The sequence below is a fragment of the Euprymna scolopes genome, chromosome 11 (assembly GCF_053919585.1).
Source record: "Euprymna scolopes isolate OS-2025 chromosome 11, ASM5391958v1, whole genome shotgun sequence".
NCBI classification, from domain to species: domain Eukaryota; kingdom Metazoa; phylum Mollusca; class Cephalopoda; order Sepiida; family Sepiolidae; genus Euprymna; species Euprymna scolopes.
The window spans coordinates 38,870,294-38,894,745 of record NC_136492.1 but is presented as its reverse complement, the minus strand read 5'-3'; the positions used below and the strand labels follow the sequence as shown (position 1 = coordinate 38,894,745).

Here is a 24,452-nt window from a genome sequence, read left to right as displayed (position 1 = left end):
GATGTCCGGCTGTAGAACGCTTTCGCCCATTAATTGTTTCATCGGTCTCAGTAATTGGGATGGTTTTCGGTCGCCGAGTTTCTCCTCGATCAGCAGTTGCCGGAGACGTTTTTGTTGGGAGTCGGTTGTTCTTCTGATTAACTCCGACTTAAAAGTGTCATAAGAAATAGATCCTGGGGGTGCCATTATCAAGTCGCGGACTTCAGCCATCACTTCGTGCGTGAGTGCGGCCACATCATGGTTCAGCTTAGTTAATTCGCTGTGAATTCGCTGAGTGAAAAACTGGGCTTCCACGTGGGCGAACCACAACGTCGGGTCGTGTGTCCAGAAAGGCAGAATTTTAAGAACGGCCTGTATTGCCGTTGTCGCCGATATGGTATCACTATTCATGGTTGGTTTGCCGCCCTGGCCTGGGTTGAGAAAAACTTAGTTTGAAAGTCTTTAAACTGCCGAATTAGGAATGTCCAGCTCCTCGCGTGTTCTACCAAAGTCTGACGAAAAGGGGTCACCAGTGAAGTGAGCTGCTGACCGGGCAAAACGACGAACAGCTCCTTAAAAATAATTTTTCATAAACATTAATAAAAAATAAATATTCAGAAAAATTAATGAAAATAGTCAGACTTGGCTTGTTAAAAGTGTAATTTTATTTACCCTTTTGTGTATCACACTCATGTGGCTTATTTTATGTCCATAGAAAAGAAAGAAATCTTGACTGACTGGGTAAATGTTCTCTTTTTTTTGGCGTAAAGTCGAAAAGAAAAGATAAATTAAATATTTTTCTTTGGGATAGCCGTTCGAGTGAAAAGTGGCGTGGAAAGGTAAGAAGAATGTTTTTTTGGTTTCAGTATGTGAACTGGCATAGCGCGTCTCGCACATGTGACAGACACAGCAGTAGCGCATGTTAACTCCTCAAGGGTCAGCGAGCGAAAGAGGAAGAGAGGGCACTCGAATTTGGCGCCACGGTTCTTTTTTTGTCCTCTTTTTTAGAGCTCTCCGGAAACGGTGACAATTCAAAAGTCTCTGTCAAATTTTAGTTCTGGGGTACACGCTACACGTTTATTATCCAGTGTATTGCGTGTTGTTTTCACTGGTCGCCATGTGTTGTTTTTGAACGCGCGGAAACAACACATGGCGACCAGTGAAAACAACACGCACGCATTAATATTAGGAAAAGTACTTGTCGACGAGCGACGACCAATGTAAATTTGTGCATGCTACCGCGCGCTCGTGCGTAGTCCAAACGTTCAAGGGTTAATACCATGCAAACGGTAAATTTACAATGGGGTTGAATATCAGATTCGTTGTCAGCGACCCCAAAACCCCTAAGAAAACAAATTTTATTTAAAAAAAAAAAAAGTAAGCACTACTGTGTCTTTTTTTTTTTTTTTTTAACATATTCATAACAAATATTGATTAGTTAAAAATTAATACACGCTTATTATAATTATTGACGCGATAATCTCGTTTCGCTTAAATGTGCGTTCCGTTCCATTTTCATTTTTTACATTCGTTCACAGCCGCTATCTTGTGGACATCTCAAGTCAACCTTGCCAAATATAAATAAATATTTCATAAAGTGATATATTTTTATAAGTATTATAATATAATACTAAAAACGAACACAAAACAGTGAAAAAAAAAAAACCCTGAAACAATAGCGTTTTATTTTCTCACACCGAGTCAGTAGTCTTCTACCGTTACGCTTTTTTTTTCCCCCTGTATTTGACATATGACTAAAAACCGTTTCAGAATACTTCGAAAGGCATTAGATAATTGCTAGTCGCCCGAGGCGCCCGTACTTGGAAATGTCGATGGGACCGTCCGGGCATTTTTGTAGGCCAGAGTGTACTTTTGACTCGTATTTTATCATCATTATTATTTTAATATTTCCCTAATTCTGAAAATAAAAAAAGAAGAAAAAAAGCATTTTTTTACAAAAATGTTTAACGCAAAAACAAAACAAACAGCATGCGAATGGTTGAAAACTCGATTCTTTTGTTTTTTAATCCCCCAAAACTAGTGTAAATTACTAAATATAATTCTAATTTTATTTTATGTAGATCTGTTATTGTATTTTACAAATTCTTAGGAAAAGATCACTTGTCCGAACATTATTGTATTTTCTTTAACAAAGATAATGTATATATATTTTTTAAAAAGCACATGTAATTTCCACTGGCAAAAACCGGAAGTGACTTGCTTCATAATTATCAGGAGCAGCAGCAATTAAACGGACATAAAGTAGACGTACATTTTTAGTACCTCCCCACGGGACAGAATTAGACACTAGGGTCGTTTTTTAATGTGGAGAAAAGGAACAAAAATAAAAATTGTCTCAGTCGTGAAGATTTCGCCTCCACTGATAGAGAACAAGAAATTGAAGTGCAGCATCTAAAGAACAGATACTACACTTTGATCTTCACCCGAAGGCCATCGAGTCACTTCAGCCGAATGAGTTTGTCAACAAAGAAGTGCCGATCTTAAAAGAGCCAAATTTTCGTCTGAAAACATGAACAAATCGCTTATTAAAATGAAGTTATCTCCCTCAGCACAACGACAGACTACATAAAAGAGCCTTACACGGTATTTTTTTTTGTTTTTTTTTGTTAGAAGAAAGTATTTACAAAACGCCCGCTCCTTGTTAAGAATAGATTTCTAAAGAAACAAGTTATAATTGTAACTTGTTTTTAAACAATAAAAGGAAAACATTGGTACTTGTGCAGAGTATGGACTCCATACTTTACATAAGTATCCAAGATTTTGATGAACTCGTAAGAGTTACATCTTTATTTTTCCCTCGTGCCCTTTTTCTCTACTTATCCGCTTTTTTATTTTTTACCAAAATTCGACACAATGTACCTAAAAAGGGGGGGGGTCACTCGTCAGGTGTAGTGTTATCATGTACAGGTGCAAATGGAGTTTTTTTTTTTTTTTTTTTTTTCTTAGCTTAGGTCCCAAAGCTTTAAAAATAAGCAATATCACAATATACAAGTTCGTGAAGGTCTGATTTATAAGTTTTTACACACGTGTTTTGTTTTATCAAACTTACCTTGACTACAGTATCGTAATCAACATCTTCATATTTCAAACCGCCAACTTTGTCATGTACTAACTTAGATTTTAGAATCATGTCATCAGTGGCTGTTTTAATTTTGTCAGCTGTCCATGTCCACTTCAGCTCTATTCCATGCGGGATTTTATTACTAGACATGATGCTAAATTAAAATTTAAAAATAAAGTAGAGAATGTGAAGATAGTATCGTGAAAAATGAAATGGATAACTTGAGTAGCTTATCAGTTTCAAGGGGTGAAAAATGACATCTAATCTTATGTAGTAGTTATTGAGACTAAATGAACAAATCTAGAAGTAAAAACAAGACTTCAAAGAAATGTGGTGTCGCACATGCGCAGTGCGCACCCTTGATAAGCATGTACAATGAAATCATAAATCATTATTTTAGCAGAGTTTTAATTTTAACAGAGTTACTGTTCTTGTCATTTTTGAGATATAAAAAGATTCTTTTAATTAAAACATTAATTTATTCCCTTTCTAAGTTTAGATAAGATAAAATTCAAAAAGAAAGAAAAGAAGGTTGTTTATTTTATTTTATAACCATTACCGAATTCTGGGGTCGTTATCAAATTAGAAAGCAGGGTGCTTGTTAAGATACAGTCGAGTCGACCATCGATTAAAATATATATATATATATATATATATATATATATATATATATATATATATATATATATATATATATATATATATATATATATATATCTGTCGTTTTAAGCAAAAATAATATTACGTACGACAATAGTAATATATCCAAAAATTACGAAAAATTATAGAGTAGAAAGTTGTTTATAATTAAAAGTAATTTTCACGGAAAATTGGGTAAAATCGCATTTTTCTTGGACTCTAACCGCAGGGGACATAACTTCGAAAGGAATATTCTAGATTATTTGGAACAGTTGTAATATTTGTTATAGGCCTTTTCTTTCTTTCTCTTTTTTTTTTTTTTTTTTTGCTAAACGAACAATAGCATTTTGAATTATATTATTATTTCCGAAATGACAATTAAATACGTAGTATTGTTTTTTGCTTAAAACGATATATTTAAAAAATTGATTTGTCGACTATTGTCGGAATTTTATCTTGCTTCCAGATAAATTCGACGCTAAAGTAACTAACCTGAAAAAAAATAACAGCCAGGAATAAAAAGGGGAGGGTAAGAATAAAATATAAAGGTCCTGCTTTGAAACGAAGAAGAGATTTTATTCACAATAAAATTAGTTGCAAATTTTTCCCTTTGCAGGCATTAAATTTAAAAACGCCAAGGTAACATATAATGAAAAAAATAACATTGGTTCTCATAATGAAGATGTCGTATCCATGAACAAATACAATAATAAGATTCAAAATAGTAGTGCCTAATAACACTCTCATATGTAGCAAATTTTAGGAGCGTACTCACAAATTGAAAGCCAGTCAGGCACATGCCTTTTTCTTTTTTTTTCTCGTTTAAAGTCCTTTTAGAATTTTCTCTCCTCCATTTGCATGCAAACTGTAGACACACAGATGGATTTCAGAAGTATGGCCGCGTCGCATATCCAGGGTATTCTTGCCGGGTTTTCTTCTTTGTAGGAGGTTCCAAAATTCCTTATCACGTAGAATAAGGTCTTTTTAAAATAATTACACTCCTTAAAAAATATGTGCAAAACTGTAGTCACGTAGATAGTTTTCAGAAGTATGCCTCATCGCATACCCGGGGTATTCTTGCCGGGTTTTCTTCTTTGTAGGAGGTTCCAAAATTCCTTGTCACGTAAAATAAGGTCTTTTTTAAAATAATTACACTACTTCAAAAATATGTGCAAAACCGTAGTCACGTAGATAGTTTTCAGAAGTATGCCTGGTTGCATACCCGGGGTATTCTTGCCGGGTTTTCTTCTTTGAAGGAGGCTCGTCAAAATTCTATTTACAGCGCCGGGCAATGAAACGAACGCCCAATCTCCACGTCGGCGGAATTTCAAAAGAAGGTGAATCTTGCACTGGGCTCGTGACGTCATCACGGAGCTAGCATTTCCCTTTTCTCCAAATTAAAGGAAGTTTCGTACAAATCCAAAATGTTCAAACTCCCTTTAATTTGGAAAGGTGACATGAGGCGCGAGGGTGCGCGCACCCCGAAAGGGAGCAGATGGTCCGTCGACCGCTCGGCTCGGGAGCTGAGTCGAAAAGGAGGAAACAGCTCAGGTCTCTTGCTTTTATAGTTTTTTCCGGTGGTCTTTTGCACATGTGTGGATTTCCTTCAAAGGGGAAGTGACGTTGCTCATGTGTGCATATGTGTGTGCACGTTAGCGTGTGTGTGTATGCACGTGAATGTGAGTATATCTATGCGTGTGTACATGCATGCATATGTTTGTGTGCGCATATGTGTATGATAAGAAAAATGGCTTGAGATGTGAACGCGTGTTTTTGTGCGAGACTAGAAAGGGCTCATACAGTTACACAAGGAATCACACTCCACACCATTTGCCAACCTTGAGAAAATGAATCGAACCTGGGACAAGAACACTACAATATTAACAGCATCTGCTTCTACAAGCGAACAGGCCATGTCCTCACGCAAGGAACTATCACCCAACAATTCAGTTATATTATCTACCGATGCTAACCATTCATCAACATCGGCCTTCATTGTCATAAAATAAGGCTTAGGTAATTCCGTCTGCAACTCTAACAATGATAATTTTCCCTAAATAAAACTTTCATTTCCTTACAAGGAATCCGGAAGAACGAGTGACCAACATCATGCAGCATTTGTTTTTTCAAGAATATGGATTAAATCCAAACAAATACAAAAAATAGGCGTTCAAATATTATACACAAAAAAATGCACACACAAAGGTTTCTTTCTTAGAACTGCACGCCTGTGGAACTCTGTTCCGTCTGCCTGCTTCCCTCCGGACTACAACTTGGATGTCTTCAAGTCCAATGTTAACAAATTCCTAATGAACCGCCCCCTTAAGTAAACATTTCAGCAAATCTCCTCACTAACGTAATGTACTTGCAATAACCCTTATCCCTGAGTGGCTTCCGGGCCTTGATAAGTGGTGATCACTGTGTAAAAAAAAAAAAAAAAAAAAAAAAAAAAGTATTTGCATAAAATTCCTTCCTCATAGCACAAACAAAACAAGACCAATACAGCATATTGAGCCATGAAAATATCAAGGGATACAATCCCCAGTTACAAATTAAAAGGGTCTCTATGACTCAAAATTAAAATTAAGAAGATTTAAAATTCAAACTTCTATATGGAAGTTAATAGACTAGAAAATGAATGTTTAACACTTTTATAGCAATATCCTCACTGAAATGTAACCTAGGAAAAAAGTGGGAAGAGAGGTTAAATATACAACTACGTTGGGGGAGGGTACATGTCACTATGTCACATATGTATCTTCAAAAGAATCCAAATAACCAAATGCAAATATGGGCTAAGCAAAGAAAAAGGGATGTTGTATTTTCACAAGCTCCTAGAATAACCCAGTCCACAAGTAAATGGGTATGAACTCGCTATCGAAAATTATAAATATCTTCAACGTATAAGAAATCCTTTTTTACAATAAAATACGTAAGTAATCGCACACATGCGAATTCAACAAGTTTTATGTAGACTTCAACACAAAATACAATATCTGAGATACTATCATTCGGTTAATTCACAAGTACAAGTGAGAGAATGCACGTGTTCATTATAAATCAAGATATATACTTATTCCCCTTTTTTATATGTATATATATTGGGGAAAAATACAAACATATAACTAACACCGGTTTCAGACACAGCGTCTCTATTTACTAGGCTCCCCATGAGGGTATAGTTAGATAAAAGTCGTTTCTTCAAGTGGGGAAAATCCAGCCTCCAAAATATATCGAACACGCTGGATTAGGACAAAAAATAAAATTACCTCAGTCTAGTAGGATTTCTCATTCACTGACTAGGGCAGAAAATGTTTCTCTGAACGTAAATTGCAATACCCGTGGAAATTGAACTAATGCAAGTAAAATGTAAATTATATTTAGAAAGAGGGTTACAAAAGTTACAACTTCAATTCTAAAGGTAGAAAATGAAAAGTATATACGTAATGCTTAATCTCTTTTTGTTAAGAAAAATATATGAAAAATTGTGCGCTAGGCGTACGTAAAATATATTAGACAGATATAAATAAAGACATTAGTCGTACATAAAAATGCTAAATTCAGGAATAAACTAAGTATAACATTCCAGTCCCTGTACAGACGTATTAGGTTTAATTCGGGAATTTTTGTTAAGCGAATGTCGAATGTTCGAAATACACAAAATTACATGACACGTTTTCTAAACTCAGGACATAGTAGTCGTCGTGTTTTAGGGGAGCGTAAACAGATGCGCTAAGTTACAACTTAAGTGGAAAGGGAATTTAATAGCTGAAATATTTATACGGGCCGGCTCTAAATACAGACGTTGGGTGTGAGGAGGTTACAGAAAGAGTCAAGAAGTGGTTCAGTCATAGGAGTGTACTTAACCCTAGCTAAGTAACACATTGACAGAATGAGAATAAAACTGGTCTCGACATAGGAAAGATATACTTAATTTGAAAAGTACTCTGAAATAAGAGATGTGAACTTACAAAATGGCTTCAAATAAAAGCAGTAAACTTATAAAATGTTTCTAAATAAGGGAAAATAAATTTGGAAAATGCCTTTAAATAATGGAAGAAATTCACAGTAGTCGAACGAATCTGAGACAAGTTGATAGTATCAGGTAGCGGTGGTAACAGAAATTTCAAGAGGTTAAATTTAATCCTAACTTGAAAGAAAAGGAATTAAAACGTATCTTGATTAGAAAAAGGTACACTTAATATTCAAAGTGTCCCAAATAAAGGACAAAAATTTGCTAAATGTATTTAATAAGGGAAAACAATTTGCAAATTGCACGAAAATTTATCCGTGTTCAGATAAAAGAGGTCTTCTCTTAAAATAAAGAAAAGGTTTTATTTACAGAGGGTGCAAATTATTCCCCTTGCAGGCATTCCAAAACGAAAAACACCAAGTAACAAAAAATAGTTAAAAAACAACTGGTTCATAAATTATAAACGCCGCTAAAGCGAACAAATATCATTAATATGAAAATTAAGGATGAGTACTTCCAAAATTATGCACGCAATAAATTCTATAGAACATACTCACAAGTTTGAAGGTAGACTATATAGTCATTTGCCCTTTTCCAAATTGTAGGGACAAAATTTGCCAAGTGCATTTACAGAAAGAGAATTAAAATGTATCTCGATGAAAAAGGAATGTACTTTATTTTCCAAGTGTTCCGAAAAAGGGAATAAAAAATTTGCAAAATGCATTTAATAGGGGAAAACAATTTGCAAAATGCCTTTAAAAGCAGAAATTTTCCAAACTACTTTTACATAGAGGGGAGAAATTTGCAAAATGTCGGAATTTTATCTTGCTTCCAGATAAATTTGACGTTAAATTAACTAACCTGAAAAAAAATAACAGCAAGGAATAAAAAGGGAGGGGGTAAAGAATAAAATATAAAGGTCCTGCTTTGAAACGAAGAAGAGATTTTATTCACAATAAAATTAGTTGCAAATTTTTCCCTTTGCAGGCATTAAATTTAAAAACGCCAAGGTAACATATAATGAAAAAAATAACATTGGTTCTCATAATGAAGATGTCGTATCCATGAACGAATACAATAATAAGATTCAAAATAGTAGTGTCTAATAACACTCTCATATGTAGTAAATTTTAGGAGCGTACTCACAAATTGAAAGCCAGTCAGGCACGTGCCTTTTTCTTTTTTTTTCTCGTTTAAAGTCCTTTTAGAATTTTCTCTCCTCCATTTGCATGCAAACCGTAAACATGCAGATGGATTTTAGAAGTATGGCCCAGTCGCATATCCAGGGTATTCTTGCCGGGTTTTCTTCTTTGTAGGAGGTTCCAAAATTCCTTGTCACGTAAAATAAGGTCTTTTTTAAAATAATTACACTACTTCAAAAATATGTGCAAAACCGTAGTCACGTAGATAGTTTTCAGAAGTATGCTTGGTTGCATACCTGGGGTATTCTTGCCGGGTTTTCTTCTTTGAAGGAGGCTCGTCAAAATTCCATTTACAGCGCCGGGCAATGAAACGAACGTTCAATTTCCACATTGGCAGAATTTCAAAAGAGGGCGAATCTTACCCTGGGCTCGTGATGTCATCACGGAGCTAGCATTTCCCTTTTCTCCAAATTAAAGGAAGTTTCATACAAACTCAAAATGTACGAAACTAAAAATCAAAAAAGATACGAAATACAAAAAATCGAATACAAGAACCAGATAAAAAATAATAAATGTAAACGGGGGTGGGGGATGCACCATTATTGGTACAAAAAAAATTCCAACACTATATCTTAAGCAAGTACCTCCGATGAGAAGAACAACAGCTTGCTGAATGAACCTTTGGCACTGTGAGAGAAGACCGCAGAAAATACTTCAGTCATCGCAAATTCCGCAGACGACAAATTTTCGTCCAAGTTTAGAACAGAAAAGCTGCTAAGGACAATTGAACAACCACCCTATCTAGAACGTGAAGCAACATATCCTTCGTTATCTAGCAGACGGCAAACCTATTGTAGCCTCGCAGTCATCACGGCAAAGGACAGTGGGATCTACTCAAACAGAATAATGGCGCGCAGTGCGTGTGTGCTCTCAACTGTAAAACCCAGTTGTGCGCGCGGCCGTGTAAAGATTTACATCGCCTTTCTACACCCACGCAACTTCTGTAGGCATAAAAACTAAAACTCTGCCTTTTCACGCAAACGTCTTCCAAAGCACCTTACGTCACGCAGATGTTGTTTTTCTCATTCAATCAGATTATAAAGAACGCAAATTTCAAAAATATTGTTTCCGATATCTTCTGTGGAGCTGGTTTGAAATCTATAAAAAGGGTATTTTGCACCAAAACCAATCAGTTGACCCCAGCCAGGATGCTGTAAACATCAACATTGATTCCGTCCACAGGACGTTAAATGCGCACGCACCCGATAATTAATTTTTCATGGAAATGGACTTTTCTTGCTCTTTGCTGAAGTAAGCAATTGACTTTTATGTTGTTTAAGTATTTCTGAAAAGGACTGGTTATTTCTAACCTAGAACTTTTACTTTTTCTACTTCATAACATTTTATTACCTCAGTCGCAGAAAGAAACTCTCAATTAAGAAGAAACTTTCTGATCTTCTCTTTTCACTTATTTACGATTTTGAGAAAATAAATTTTGTATAAAATTTATTCTCCGCTTTGGTCATCTTTGTTTGATTGTTCAACTCCATTTCACATATTATTTTTATTTTTATTTTTATTGAGTTTGCGGGACTAACATCGACACCCATAGTCCCGCAACAAACCTTTTTCCTTCTCCTTCAATTTTAATATCAAAACAAAGCAGCGAAGCACAGTTCCTAGTGTCAAAAAATTATCCGTGTTCAGATAAGTTGACGAAAAACAAATAGCCGGCACTAAAGATAAAAGGAGAAAATAAAAGGGAGGAGGAGTAAATGATTAAAGTCAAAAGAGGTCTTGTCTTAAAATAAAGAAAAGGTTTTATTTACAGAGGGTGCAAATTATTCCCCTTGCAGGCATTCCAAAATGAAAAACACCAAGTAACAAAAAATAGTTAAAAAAAAACAACTGGTTCATATATTATAAACGCCGCTAAAGCAAACGATTATCATTAATATGAAAATTAAGGACGAGTACTTCCAAAATTATGCACGCAATAAATTCTATAGAACATACTCACAAGTTTGAAGGTAGACTATATAGTCATTTGCCCTTTTTTTAACTGTCAATTTAAAGGCTTTCAAATTGCTCTAGATTCCTTTCCTTCAGAAACGCATGGACCATTGCTGCATATATAAAAGTTGTAAGTGTTCGCCTCGTTATGACCGTTTTTTTCTTTTTGCTGGGTTAGTCTTCCAGAAGGAAAGGCTCAGGGATCTACATCCACGGCAGTCAATGAAGCATGCATCCACTCTCTTGGTTAGCAGGATTCGAAAAAGAAGATTCTTGCGCTGGATTCCATGATATCATTCCAAAGGAACTAACCTTACATTACATTAAAGGCAGTTTCATACACATATCAAAAGGTATAAAACTAAGTTCAATAAAGGTACAAAATATAGAAAATAAAATGTATGAACCAGAATAAAAATAGAATACAAAAAATGGGGTCATATAATTGTTAGTACAAAAAATTCCAACAGTCTCCCCTAAAAAGAAATGACAATCAACCTGTACTTGGATGACACATGTAAATTTTTTAATACAATGCTTTAACGCCACATGATGTACAGCCAGAATATGGTACTATCACTTCTCCGGGGAGAGTTACTTGGATGAGGAACGTCCTGGGAATGCAACCAGCTCCCTGGTCCATGTCCGATGTCCAATGATAGGCACATGTTGGAAACATCAGCAAAAATGGGTCGATATGTCGTCAGCTATAACTGGCTGGCATAGGTCGCTTCTTCATTGCATCATTACAGGCATCTTCCCATCATCGGCATTAATGGCATGCTGAAATCGAACACTTGTATAAAAATAGTGAACAAATGCATTTTTATAAAAATATACATAATTTAAGATTTAACAATGAGGAGCATATTTTTATAAAGACCAGTTAAAACCAGACACATGCTATGCCGTATTCGCCGACCCCAGAATGCAAGTGTCAACTGTTTAAAACAATGAAATTATATTTAATTCTCTCTTTCAATGAAGAAAGAGAGAAAAGGGGAGTGAAAGAGAGAAATAGAGAAAGAAAGAGAGAGAGGGGGGCATTCATACATAACGTTTAAATATTGTTTTGTTTTTGTATCCATGAGTTCTTTCGGGTTTGACCTTTCAAATTCTAAGGTTTTATATCGTTTTGCCTTGGTTCAATATTATAAACAAGCTTGAGTCATAACAGAACATTTTCAAAATCAGAAACACCTGCTTACCATATCTGCACTTCACATGTACAGACCAAGTTAGGCACAAGGTTTATTAATGTAGAAGCCCCCAGCTCATTCAAAAGGGGCTACGTCATTGTGCCACAAGAACATCTTCAGGAAACACAAAAGAACAAAAAAGCACAAAAATTCACATCAGACTATTCTATACAATTTCACAAAAGATTATCATCAACGAACTCCCCAATAATATTGTGTCCGAGATGGGTATATTTTCTGATGATGCAACACTATAAAATGCATGATGGAAGAACAGATGTACACCAATTGAAGACAATGGCTGAATCCTTACAAAATGACCTCCAGACCATAGTGGAATTGGGATGTAATTGAAAGGTAACATTTAATGCTAGTAAGACTGCTCTCCTTTAAAAATTATGAGAAGCTTCTCCAACCACCGATATCCATGACAAATAACACCCTACCTGAGAATTCTTCCTTCAAACTCTTCGGCTTAACATTCACAGGAAATATGAACTGGAGCAAATACATTGAGGACATTACGAAGGCTGCTGCAAAGAAGGTGGGTTCCCTCTATTGTGCTAGAAAACTATTCACACCTGTACCTTTACAAGGCCACCATTCGCCCATGCATGAAGTATTGTTGCCACATCTGGGCTGGTGCATCTACCACTAGCCTCTCCATCTTGGATAGAGTCCAAAAAAGAGTCTATAATCTAATAGGTCCCACTTGGTTAACTAATCCCTGTCCCATAGCAGCAATGTTGCATCCCTGTGCCTGTTTAACAATGTGCTCTGATGAACTCATTGCACTTGTGCTCTCTTGATGTACATATCCCCAACAAACTCGCTTAGCAACAAAATCTCATCCCTTCACTGTTGAGGTCCCTAAATGTCAGAAAGCTTTTTACTCTAATAGCTTCTTCCCTAGAATAGCTAGACTTTGGAATTTCCTTCTCACTACCTGCTTCCCTTACTGTACTGATATGCAGAAGTTTAAATGTAACATAAACTAACATCTTGATCTTGGCCCCAATTAGTATTAACATGGTCCCAATTAGTAGCCCCTTACATTCAAGTGACAATATGCTTTGTTTGGGATGAAGGTGAGTAAAAAAAAAGAAAAAGATATATAAAACTATCTTTCAGGTTCGAGGTTAGAACTGAAGACCAGATTCACAAATTTAAAAACTAATAAACGGAAGCACTGTCACAACAGCAGTTTGAACTAGCCAAATATTTTTTTTTATTCCATTTTCACCCCAAACAAGGCACAGTGCTACTTTGATGTAGGGGGCTACTATTGGGAACATAAGTTGCAGGGATACTATGTAGGGAGTTGAGCAGCAAGATGTCTGTTCACATTACACTTGGCTTTCTGTATGTCAGTACAGTTGGGAAAGCAGGAACCTGGAAGGAAGTTCCAAAGTCTAGCAGTTCTGAGGAAGAAACTATTAGAGACTTTCTTACATCTAGGAATTCTACTGTGTAAGGATGGGATTTTGCTGCTTGTTGGATTTGTTGAGAGTATTTATGTCGAGGGGGTCCAAGGGCTTGTAGTTCAACAGAGCATCCACCATTAAAATACTTGTAGCGCAGGCAGAGGGATGCAATATTTCATTGATGGAACAGAGGCTGAAGCTTAAATGACAGTTCAGGACCTATTAGGTTGGTGACTCTCTTTTGAACTCTCTCCAGGAGCGAAAGACTAGTAGCAGATACACCAGCCCAAATGTGACAACAATACTTCATACATGGCCGAATGATGGCCTTGTAGAGGTTTCAGCTGTAAGTAATTTTCTAGCATGATAGAGAAAGCTCACATTCCTCGCAGCGGCCCTAACAATGCTCTCAAAGTGTTTTAGCGTGGCAGGACTCGTCAATCGATTTGGTTAATCTTAATTTTGCAACTGGGTTGATATGTCGCCGCTTCGTAGATCTGTTGTGCTAGAAGAAAAGCAATTCCATGCACACAAAAAAAAAAAAACCCAACTTGGTGCTCTATTCTACTGATTAAATTCAAGAAAAGATATACAAATATATAGTTATATACAATTGTTCATAGTTCAATGTTGATTTTGACAGACTCTGCTGTATCGATAGGTAGATTTCTCTTGGTATTGCGGTGGGGATGATGTAGGAATAGAGGGGGAGCATGTGGCGATTCTAGACCAGTGGTTCTGTCTCAACTCTCAACAACTTCAGCTTCAACTGATGGGTTCAACTCTGCGCCCTGTTCATATACTAAGGGGAGGGGTGAAACCAGGGTTGTTCCCTGGACCAATCGTATCCAGTTACGTTACCCCAGAGGAGGTTCTCCCCTCCTTGAGTGCACCTGTGGATTTGCAAACGTCCTCATGCCCTGAGAGGTCATTCTCCACAACCCTCTGGGTTGCGAGCATTGTACTCAAACTATAAACATCCTTAGTCTTGAACTCTGAGTCATTCCATTTTTGGAGTACAATTTTATAAAAAAAAATGATATTGTTACCGATTTTAATAACAATGAAAATCACAAATCCAATCTTTCTCTCAGCAGAATCTTTTGCCATCACCCGGGCACACTAATGATAATTAAAGAATAAAAAAAATCATATCTGCCTGGCTTCTCCAGTATTCTGGAAGTCTTGACCTTCCCTCCGTGGGGAGCTTAACCAAATGGGATGGACACGTCACAATGCCAGTTATAGAACATGGTGTCATCAGAAAATATACCCATCTCAAAGACAATTTTATCAGGGAGGTCCTTTATGAATATTAGGAATAATAAAGGTCCAAGGATAGATCCCTAAGGTACACCCAAATTTATACCATATTGTTTGGATATATGGCTGTCGAGGACAAGCTGGATTTTTCTTTTATTTAAGAAGGATTTAATTATGTTAAGTATTCATCCAGTGATACCGTATGATCTGATTTTCTTGAGAAGACCATCGTGCCATACCCTGTCAAAAGCCTTAGATATATCTAGGGCTATCGCTCTCCCCTTCCCTGTTTTGTTCAGTGAATGGTAGATTACAGTCAGGATATCTTCTGTAGAATTAGACACTTAAGTCCATATTGTTGGTTGGTCAGAAGTTTAGTAGTTGGAAGGTGATGGACTTAATTATGGACTCAAATATTTTGGTGAAAAGCAGGACGAAGCTAATAGCCCAGTTCTTTCACCAGAATTCTTGTAAACTGGTACCACTGAAGCAGTTTTCCAGCACTTAGGAAAGCAAGATTCATTAAGGCATTTGTTGTAAAATTTAGAGAGGACTGGAGCAACCTCAACGGAGCATTTTTTTAATAGCACAACCAGGATGAGATCGAGTCCACATGCTTTAGAGATGTCTATTTTTTTTATGATATCTTGCACCTGAGAAGTGGTGATTTTCAGATCATCTAGTATGGCGTCTGTCCGCAAAGGAAAGTCAAGGTGATAGTGATTTGCGGGGTCCAATATGGAGTTGGAGGCAAACTGATTGGCAAGCATTGCCTTTTTGGTTGCTATACAAGCAGCCTTTTGAGTGGATAGATAGAGGGGAGTTGTTGATTGCCCATTATTTACTACACTGTTGTAGATTTTCCAGAAATCACGGGTTTCTAGTTTCACTGCTTCTATGCGTTTTCTGGTGGTTTCGGTATATTTGTTGAAAAGAAGATGAAAAATGACAATTGTAGTGTTATCATAGAACTACTTTCATACGCGTAACAAGGAACTCATGGCGTATGAATATTGATGTAAACCGCCTAATACATATCGTATTCGACAACATGGCGTAGACCTCTACACACGTACCTTCAATCTCTCTTCCTATGTAAATATGTAATAAAGTTCTATATCAAATAAAACCACAACTTGGTTATCAATTACTTATAATAACAAACGTAAATTAATGACATGGTGGCAGTGAAATGGATACCGAATATTTATAACAGTTGAAAAAAAAAACAAAAAAAAAACTTCGGCAACAGATACGAGAGGAAAAATACGTTTACAGAAGACAAAACAAGGCATGTAAACCAATTTTCATTAATTTACCATTAATGTGCATTTTATAAAACTTTGCTGTCATTCTCGTATATGCTATAAACACGTGTGAATTTTTGCACAATAGCAGACATTTTGAATTTTTGCCAACTGTTGTTGTCGTATGTGTTCCCGTAAGCACGTGTGGATTTTCGCACAATAGCAGACATTTTGAATTTTTGTCAACTGTTGTTATCGTATGTGTTCCCGTAAACACGTGTGGATTTTCGCACAATAGCAGACATTTTGAATTTTTGTCAACTGTTGTTATCGTATGTGTTCCCGTAAACACGTGTGGATTTTCGCACATTGGCAGACATATTGAATTTTCTGTTTATTGAAAAAAATACATAGCTGTTAATAATAATGTCTACCAATAATGACATTATTCCGTTTATGGACTGGGAAATGCCAAATCCAGCGGAAACATTTAAACTTTTTAAACAGAGGTTAGAACTATATTTTGCTATAAACAAAATAAAAACTGACCAACAAGTGAATTACATACTGCTAAAGACCGGCAACGAAGGTCTCAAAAAATTTAACACTTGGAAATTAACAGATGAGGAAAAACGTTCTCCCGACACTATTTTTAATAAATTCTTGGAGCATTTAGAACCTAAAGAAAACTTTAGGATTAATAGACTAAAACTAATGTCTTATAAACAAAAACAAAATGAGACAATAGACGACTTCGTCAATAGATGTCGTCAACTTACGTTAAAATGCTCACTAACCGACACTGAACAAGAACAGCGAATTATAGAACTAATTATTGCGAGTAACCCAATTGTCGAATTCCAGAAAGAACTATTACGAAAAGATAATACGCTAACACTGGATGAAACCATCCGAATTGGTAAAATGTATGAGGCAACAAACGCACATATTAAACAGCTTAGAGAGATGTTAAACACCAATAACGGGGAGGACAATAGCGCCAATACTGACATACAAGCAATTAAAAAATATAAACAAAATAGAAAGACAAACAACTGCCTTAATTGCGGAAAAAGTCACGAATGTCGACGTGAAGCATGCCCAGCATTTGGTTCCAAATGCAAAACGTGTGGGAAATATAACCACTGGGCAACAGTATGTTTATATAACAGAAGATCAAGGTCAAGATCGCAAAACAGAGACCGTGGAAAACAAAAACCATTAAACATGAACCAGACCAAGAAAAAACACTTCATCCAAACTGATATATTATCCAGGAACAACAGCCAGGAACTAAATGAACAATTCGAAAATTTAACTTTTTCCACCATTAACACACCCTCTCAAACACAGAGAGATGAAGCCTTCACTTATATAAATATAAAATTACCTAATCAAAACGGGACTCACAGACTACGAATTAAAGTCGATACTGGAGCCCAAGGTAATACATTACCAATTTCTACATTCCGTAGAATGTTTCCTGAGAAATTAACTACTGATGGCTGCCCAAAACTAAAAAAACAAAGTAAGGACAAAAAATTAATAGCCTACAATGGAACACCGATAAAGTGCTATGGCAATATCAGTATACCATGCAACTACCAAACCCCTGATTGGCACGAAAGCACCTTCTATATAGTAGATGTAAATGGACCAGCAATTCTAGGATTACCATCACTGGAAATACTGAAAATGGTCACTCTTCACTGCACGGTGAAAGAACAAAATATAATCAAACCAATCAACAAAATCGAAGACTTGGTACAGATCTATCCAGATCAATTCGACAAAATAGGCTCTATGCCTGGACATGTCAGGTTAACAACGAGCAAAAACGTACAACCTCACATTGACCCACCAAGAAAAACCCCAATTGCCCTAAAGGACAACATAAAACAGGAACTAGACAAAATGGTCAGCAACAAGATCATTAGAAAAGTCACAGAGCCAACAGACTGGGTTTCCAGCCTAGCTTATTCACACAAGAAAGATGGAAGCCTGAGAATCTATCTAGACCCAAGACGCCTTAACATTGCGCTAAAGAGACCACACCATGCAACCCCTACAGTGGAGGAGCTAACACACCACTTTGCAGGTGCCAAGCTGTTCTCTAAACTTGATGCCAAAGCTGGTTATTGGTCCATACATTTGGATCAGGAATCTCAGCTGCTAACGACATTCCAATCCCCTTTTGGCAGATACTGTTTCCAGAGATTACCATTTGGGTTAAGTGTATCCCAGGACATTTTCCAAATGAAAATGGACCAGATACTCGAACAAGTTGACGGAGCAATTGGAATTACAGACGACATTGTTGTCTATAGTAAAACGGACAAAGAGCATGATAAGATCTTATACAGGCTCATGCAAGTAGCTGCAAAAAATGGTCTTGTGTTTAATTCAGCAAAATGCAAAATAAAATCAAAAAATATATCTTTCTTTGGAATGATATATAGTGAAAATGGTGTCAGCCCAGACCCAGAAAAACTTAAAGACTTACAAGATATGCCATATCCAACATACAAAAAAGAACTACAAGAATTCTTAGGCCTTGTCACATATTTATCACCATTCATACCAAATTTAGCTGACAAGACACATACATTAAGAGGCTTGTTGAAAAAAGACGTACCTTTTCTCTGGGAAGAGCATCACAAGGTATGCTTTGAGATGCTTAAAACAATAATCACCAAAGACTCCACACTAACATACTTCGACACGAATGAAGTACCAATACTGCAAACTGATGCGAGTTTAAAAGGACTTGGAGCAGCATTAATGCAAAACAAAAAACCTATTGCATACGCGTCAAAATCTTTAACAGACGCCGAGCAACGGTATTCGTGCATAGAAAGGGAACTTCTAGCAATTGTATTTGGTGTGCACAGGTATCATGTCTACCTATATGGACGGAAGTTCAAGGTACACACCGACCATAAACCCTTGGTCATGATACTACAGAAACCACTGACCAGTGCACCTCCTAGGCTACAACGAATGATGACCAAATTACAGGGATACCAGATACAAATAGAATACATACCAGGCAAAGAAATGACTATAGCTGATATGCTAAGTCGTCTCCCCAGTACTCAAAACACTGACATGATCGACTTAGATATTCGAGTTGACTTGGTGAGATTCAGGAGCGAACGCCTGAATGAAATAAAAAAGGAAACAAAGTCTGATCCAATACTCAACCAATTACATGAAACCATAACAACAGGATGGCCAGACTCAATTAAGGAAGTACCACCGACAATTCGGTCATACTGTGGTCATACAGAGATGAGTTATCTGTCAGTGATGGCATAATCATGAAAGGCTCAAGGATTATTATCCCTGAAAATCAGCAGAAAACTATCCTGGACCAACTACATTACAGCCATCAAGGTATCGAAAAGACACGTCTGCAAGCTAGAGATACTGTCTACTGGGAGCGAATTAACACTGATATTGAGAACATGATCAAAAAGTGTTCAATATGCCAGGAAAACCTCCCAGCACAATCAAAAGAAATGTTACAACCACACGACATCCCTAGCAGAGCATGGGAAGTTGTTGGCACTGACTTGTTCCACTGTAACGACCAGGAATACCTCATAATTGCTGATTATTATAGTAAATTCCCAATCATACGGAAAATGAATGGCATGGCCACAAGCAACATGGTCATATCAACAATGAAGCAGATATTTTCAGAACATGGTATTCCCACCAGAGTTATTGGTGACAACGGACCACAGTACTCCAGTGAAGCATTTAAAGAATTTGCTCAGCAATGGCAATTCGATCATATCACATCATCTCCAAGGTTTCCTAAATCAAATGGTTTCATTGAACGACAGATTCAAACCATTAAAAGAACAATAGTCAAAGCAAAGCAAGCAGGAAGAGATATTAACCTTGCAATGCTGTGTTTAAGAACAACACCTATCAGCCACAAACTTCCAAGCCCAGCTGAACTTCTAAACAGTCGCATCATGAAATCGAACCTGATTGCAAAAATCACGAATCACAGATTTCCCAACTGTGACCATATCCACGAAGAACTAAAGCACAGACAGGATATACAAAAAACCTATCACGATAAAACAGCCCATGACTTACCAGCACTTGTCCCTGGACAACACGTACGTATGTGGGATAACCAAACTGGAAAATGGAAACCAGCAACAATTCTCAGCAAATGTACAGAACCTAGATCGTACATCCTCAAATTGCCAGATGGATCATCAAAAAGACGTAACAGAGTCCATATCAGAGCAGATGGAAAAGCAACCCATAAACATGTTCACTTCAGTGACCAAACCCAATCTCAATCTGGACTCCCTAACACAAGCATCTCAAACCAAATAAACACTAAGAAACACGCATCAAATATAACAAGACATGGTCGTGAAATCCATAGGCCAAACAGATTTAAACAATAAACATCTGAACAATGTGTACTACTTTTCTTCCTTCTGGTAAGAGGGATGTAGTGTTATCATAGAGCTACTTTCATACACGTAACAAGGAAATCATGGCGTATGAATATTGATGTAAACCGCCTAATACATATCGTAATCGACAACATGGCGTAGACCTCTACACACGTACCTTCAATCTCTCTTCCTATGTAAATATGTAATAAAGTTCTATATCAAATAAAACCACAACTTGGTTATCAATTACTTATAATAACAAACATAAATTAACAACAACAATGGCAAAAAAGAGATGATAAATGCAGTGGGTACTGTTGTGAACGAATATAAATCTATTAAGGTTTATTTTTCATAAAGAAACTGAATGGTGGTAGGAGATCTCAGGCTAAGGGTTGGAGTCCAGCTGGTATTTGAACTGGCACGACTATAAGGTTGTCACTAGTGGCTACTGGAAACACGTGCTGGCTTGAGAAGCTGGGCTGCTGGGAATCGAGTGTGTCAATGGCGAGTGGTCATTGCTGCTGCTACTGGGTTCGACAGTTGTCAGGAAGGTAGTCTAAACTGTTCTGCATGGATATTACTGTTGCTGCTGAGTTGGGTTGGGCAGCTGATGGACCCAACCTTGTCGTGTGCCAATCTAGCAGTGACTGACTGCTTGTTGAAAAAAAAATCCGCTGTATTTATATTTGTCCAGTGGATGTAATTGTAGACACCGTGACTTTGCAGCACTGGTCATCATTTTTCGTTCTTGATTTGCATTTGTTTTTGTGCCTTTAAAGTGCTGTAGGGAGTCATCTGTTTGAAGTTTATATTCATGTGTCATATAAAATTGAAGCTGGGAAAGTTGTGATTATCATTCTAGCAGGAATTGTCCTATTCAAAGTTCCGCAGGATAATTATTCACGTCAAAGTACTTGTCGCAGGGTCGCCGGCTGTGGTTTTTACGTTTTGAATTGGGATCCTTTTTTGGTGAGCGGTTTTCTTTGGTGGAAACCATGACATATTCTCTCTTAGCTGTCGCTATTTCTTTCTTACAATTACAAATACAAGCTTCTATAAACTTTTGTCTGTTTGTATGGGACTTATGTCGGTTAAATCTGTGATATGCATGCTGCCTTTGACCAATGGTAGCTGCACAAGTAGAAGCAAACCAGAGTGGGACTTGCTATAGAATTTCTACGTGGGAACATGTACTTCAATTGCCATTTTGAACCATTCAGTGGTCTCATTTGCGCACTATTCAGCGGCAAGAGAAAAGATATTTCCTCATGGAGCATCTCTGATGAGATCCCTAATGGCTTCCCAGTCAACCTTCTTATAATACCTTATCGTTTTAAGCAATGGCTCTTCAATTTTGGGTCGATAATTTAGGGAAATTTCTACCATTATCACAGCATGATCAGCATTCCTAAGTGGGCTATGGGCATTCGTTACACAATCATTGGGAACTGTGGTCAGAAATAGATCTAGAAGTGAGGCATGTTGATCTTACTGATTTGAGAAAAGTAACCGTCTGTGATAGGGAATAAGGTATAGAGAAGTTATGTGTTATGCTACCAGCTGCGTCTGCACATAAAAAAAGGCTTGAGACGTATTATCTAATCTCCTCATCTTTATAAAATCTCTGGCAAATACCAAAATATCTCAGCTCCCTCATAAACACAAGAATCCAGTGAGGTCAACACCAGTACTATACAAGGGTGAATCCAATCAATCCCATGCTTAAGTAAGGTATTCAACTTGTAGGAAACAAACAAAACTGAAATCTATACCCTGCACAAGGAAATCACAGTTTTAAATGTTTGTATAGCTACATACATCAAAGCAAACAACCAAAGCTTGGTATAGGTGTCATGGATCTGGAGGTATAATACTTATGGAAAACTATTATTGGAGGTATAATACTTGTGGAAAACTATTATTGGAGGTATAATACTTGTGGAAAACTATTATTGGGGGTATAATACTTGTGGAAAACTATTATTGGAGGTATAATACTTGTGGAAAACTATTATTGGGGGTATAATACTTATGGAAAACTATTATTGGAGGTATAATACTTATGGAAAACTATTATTGGAGGTATAATACTTGTGGAAAACTATTATTGAGCTTCTGGTGTCTTGTTGATATTGAGATGTCTTGGAACAGACATCTCAATATCAACAAATTTACTTCTCACTGTTGAAAGTCCGATAACTCTTGTATCCCTATTACCTCCCTTTTCCCTGTACATATCCCATAACCCCTTTTTTGTTCTTCCCCTTTTTACAATAAAGAGTTCTCCTCATCAGTCAACACGTGTATCTATTTTCCTCCTTTGAATTCCTGTCCATTTTTGTCTCTACTTCACTAAAATGCACCACTCAACAGGTTATGGGCCCAGAAGAGATAATGGAAACAGATGGAGCAGATTATCTTTCGACGGAGATGAAGCCAAATACGAAATTTGGGAAGTAAAATTCTTAGGCCATTTACGTACGCTCGGTCTAAAAGACGCCATCTTAGGCGTAAACTCTACAAATGAACACGACGATGAAAGAAATGAGGAAGCGTATGCCGAACTGGTACAGTTTCTAGACGATAAAAGCTTATCCCTGATAATGAGAGAAGCTGCAGACAATGGAAGAAAAGCTCTAAAAATATTACGCGAACATTACGCAGGAAAAGGGAAGCCTAGAGTAATTTCTTTATACACCCAACTAACGCCCCTCAAAAAGAATAGCGATGAAAGTGTCACGGACTACGTTATAAGAACAGAAACCGTTCTAACAGCCCTCAGAAACGCCGGACAGACAGTGGACGACGCTTTAATCATCGCGATGATATTAAAGAGATTACCTAGCCAGTTTGACCCATTTTCTATATATGTGACTCACAGCAACAAAGAACTAACTTTCCCGGTATTTAAAACCGAGCTTCACAGCTTTGAAGAGACTCTGAAGCACAAAAACGAGTCTAGCAGCGACGACGTGATGAAACTAACTTCCTCCTTTTCGAGAACTGCTATAAGCAACAACGACCGCGACGAGCGAGACACTACATGCTACATGTGCGGCGGAAAAGGGCATATATCTACAGACTGTGCCAACAACAAACGAAAAATGTTGTTCAACTACTGCAAAGCCACCACTCATAAAAGAGAGTCTTGCCGCTACAAACGTAGGGACACTATGAAAAAGGCAGCGGACATTGAAGAAGAATACACGTTCACATTCAAAATGGAGGACTACCACGTGGGGAAGACGACGTCACCCACGGGTTTGCTTGTCGACGCTGGTGCCACTTCTCACATCATTAGAGATGAGAAGAAATTCAAAAATTTCGACCAAACATTCCAGCCAGAAAACCACTACATGGAGTTAGCGGACGGAACAAAAACCAGCGGCATTGCATTAAAAAGAGGAGACGCAGAAATACACTTAGTAGACGAAAATGGAAACCGCGTCACAGTTACTTTAAAAATGGCGTTATTGATACCTTCCTACTCACAAGACATTTTCTCCGTAAAAACTGCTACTAAAAACGGAGCAACAGTCATTTTTAAAGAAAATAAAAATGAACTCGTACATAAAAACGGCAGAAGGTTCAAAATATATGTACATAAAAGACTGTACTATTTAACGACTACACAGAATGAAACCACCGAAGACAGCTGCCATCAATGCTATGACGTCGACACGTGGCATAAAATACTCGGTCACTGTAACTACGACGACGTAACAAAACTACTCGCTGTAGTTCGTGGAATGCAAATAAAACCAAAAAATGCAAACAATAAAAATTGCAATATTTGCATTCAAGGAAAATTCCCTCAAAGCAGAAACAAACACCCAGACGAACGAGCAACCAGCATACTACATCTAGTTCACTCGGACTTAGCCGGCCCTATAAACCCGGCAGACCTAAACGGAAACCAATACACTGTCTCGTTCACCGATGATTTCTCCGGTGCTGTATTTGTATATTTTATTAAAAATAAAAATGACACTACACTCGCCGCCGAAAAATTCATTGCGGATATCTCACTCTACGGTGAAATAAAAATACTGAGGACA

At 37.1% G+C, this 24,452-nt stretch overlaps 2 protein-coding genes across 2 annotated transcripts in view; one reads left to right on the top strand and one right to left on the bottom strand.

Annotated features, from left to right (window-relative positions):
• LOC145287838 (thimet oligopeptidase-like) overlaps window positions 1-3,351 on the bottom strand; it is a gene marked incomplete in the record, with an annotated part of 187,935 nt that extends 184,584 nt beyond the window's left edge. Inside the window, 1 exon segment of the mRNA XM_080135711.1 lies at window positions 3,050-3,351. Coding sequence (XP_079991837.1) covers window positions 3,050-3,211 — 162 coding nt within the window.
• Window positions 1-24,452, top strand: part of LOC145287841 (histone deacetylase 3-like) — a 653,483-nt gene that overhangs the window by 234,331 nt on the left and 394,700 nt on the right. The window lies entirely within an intron of this gene.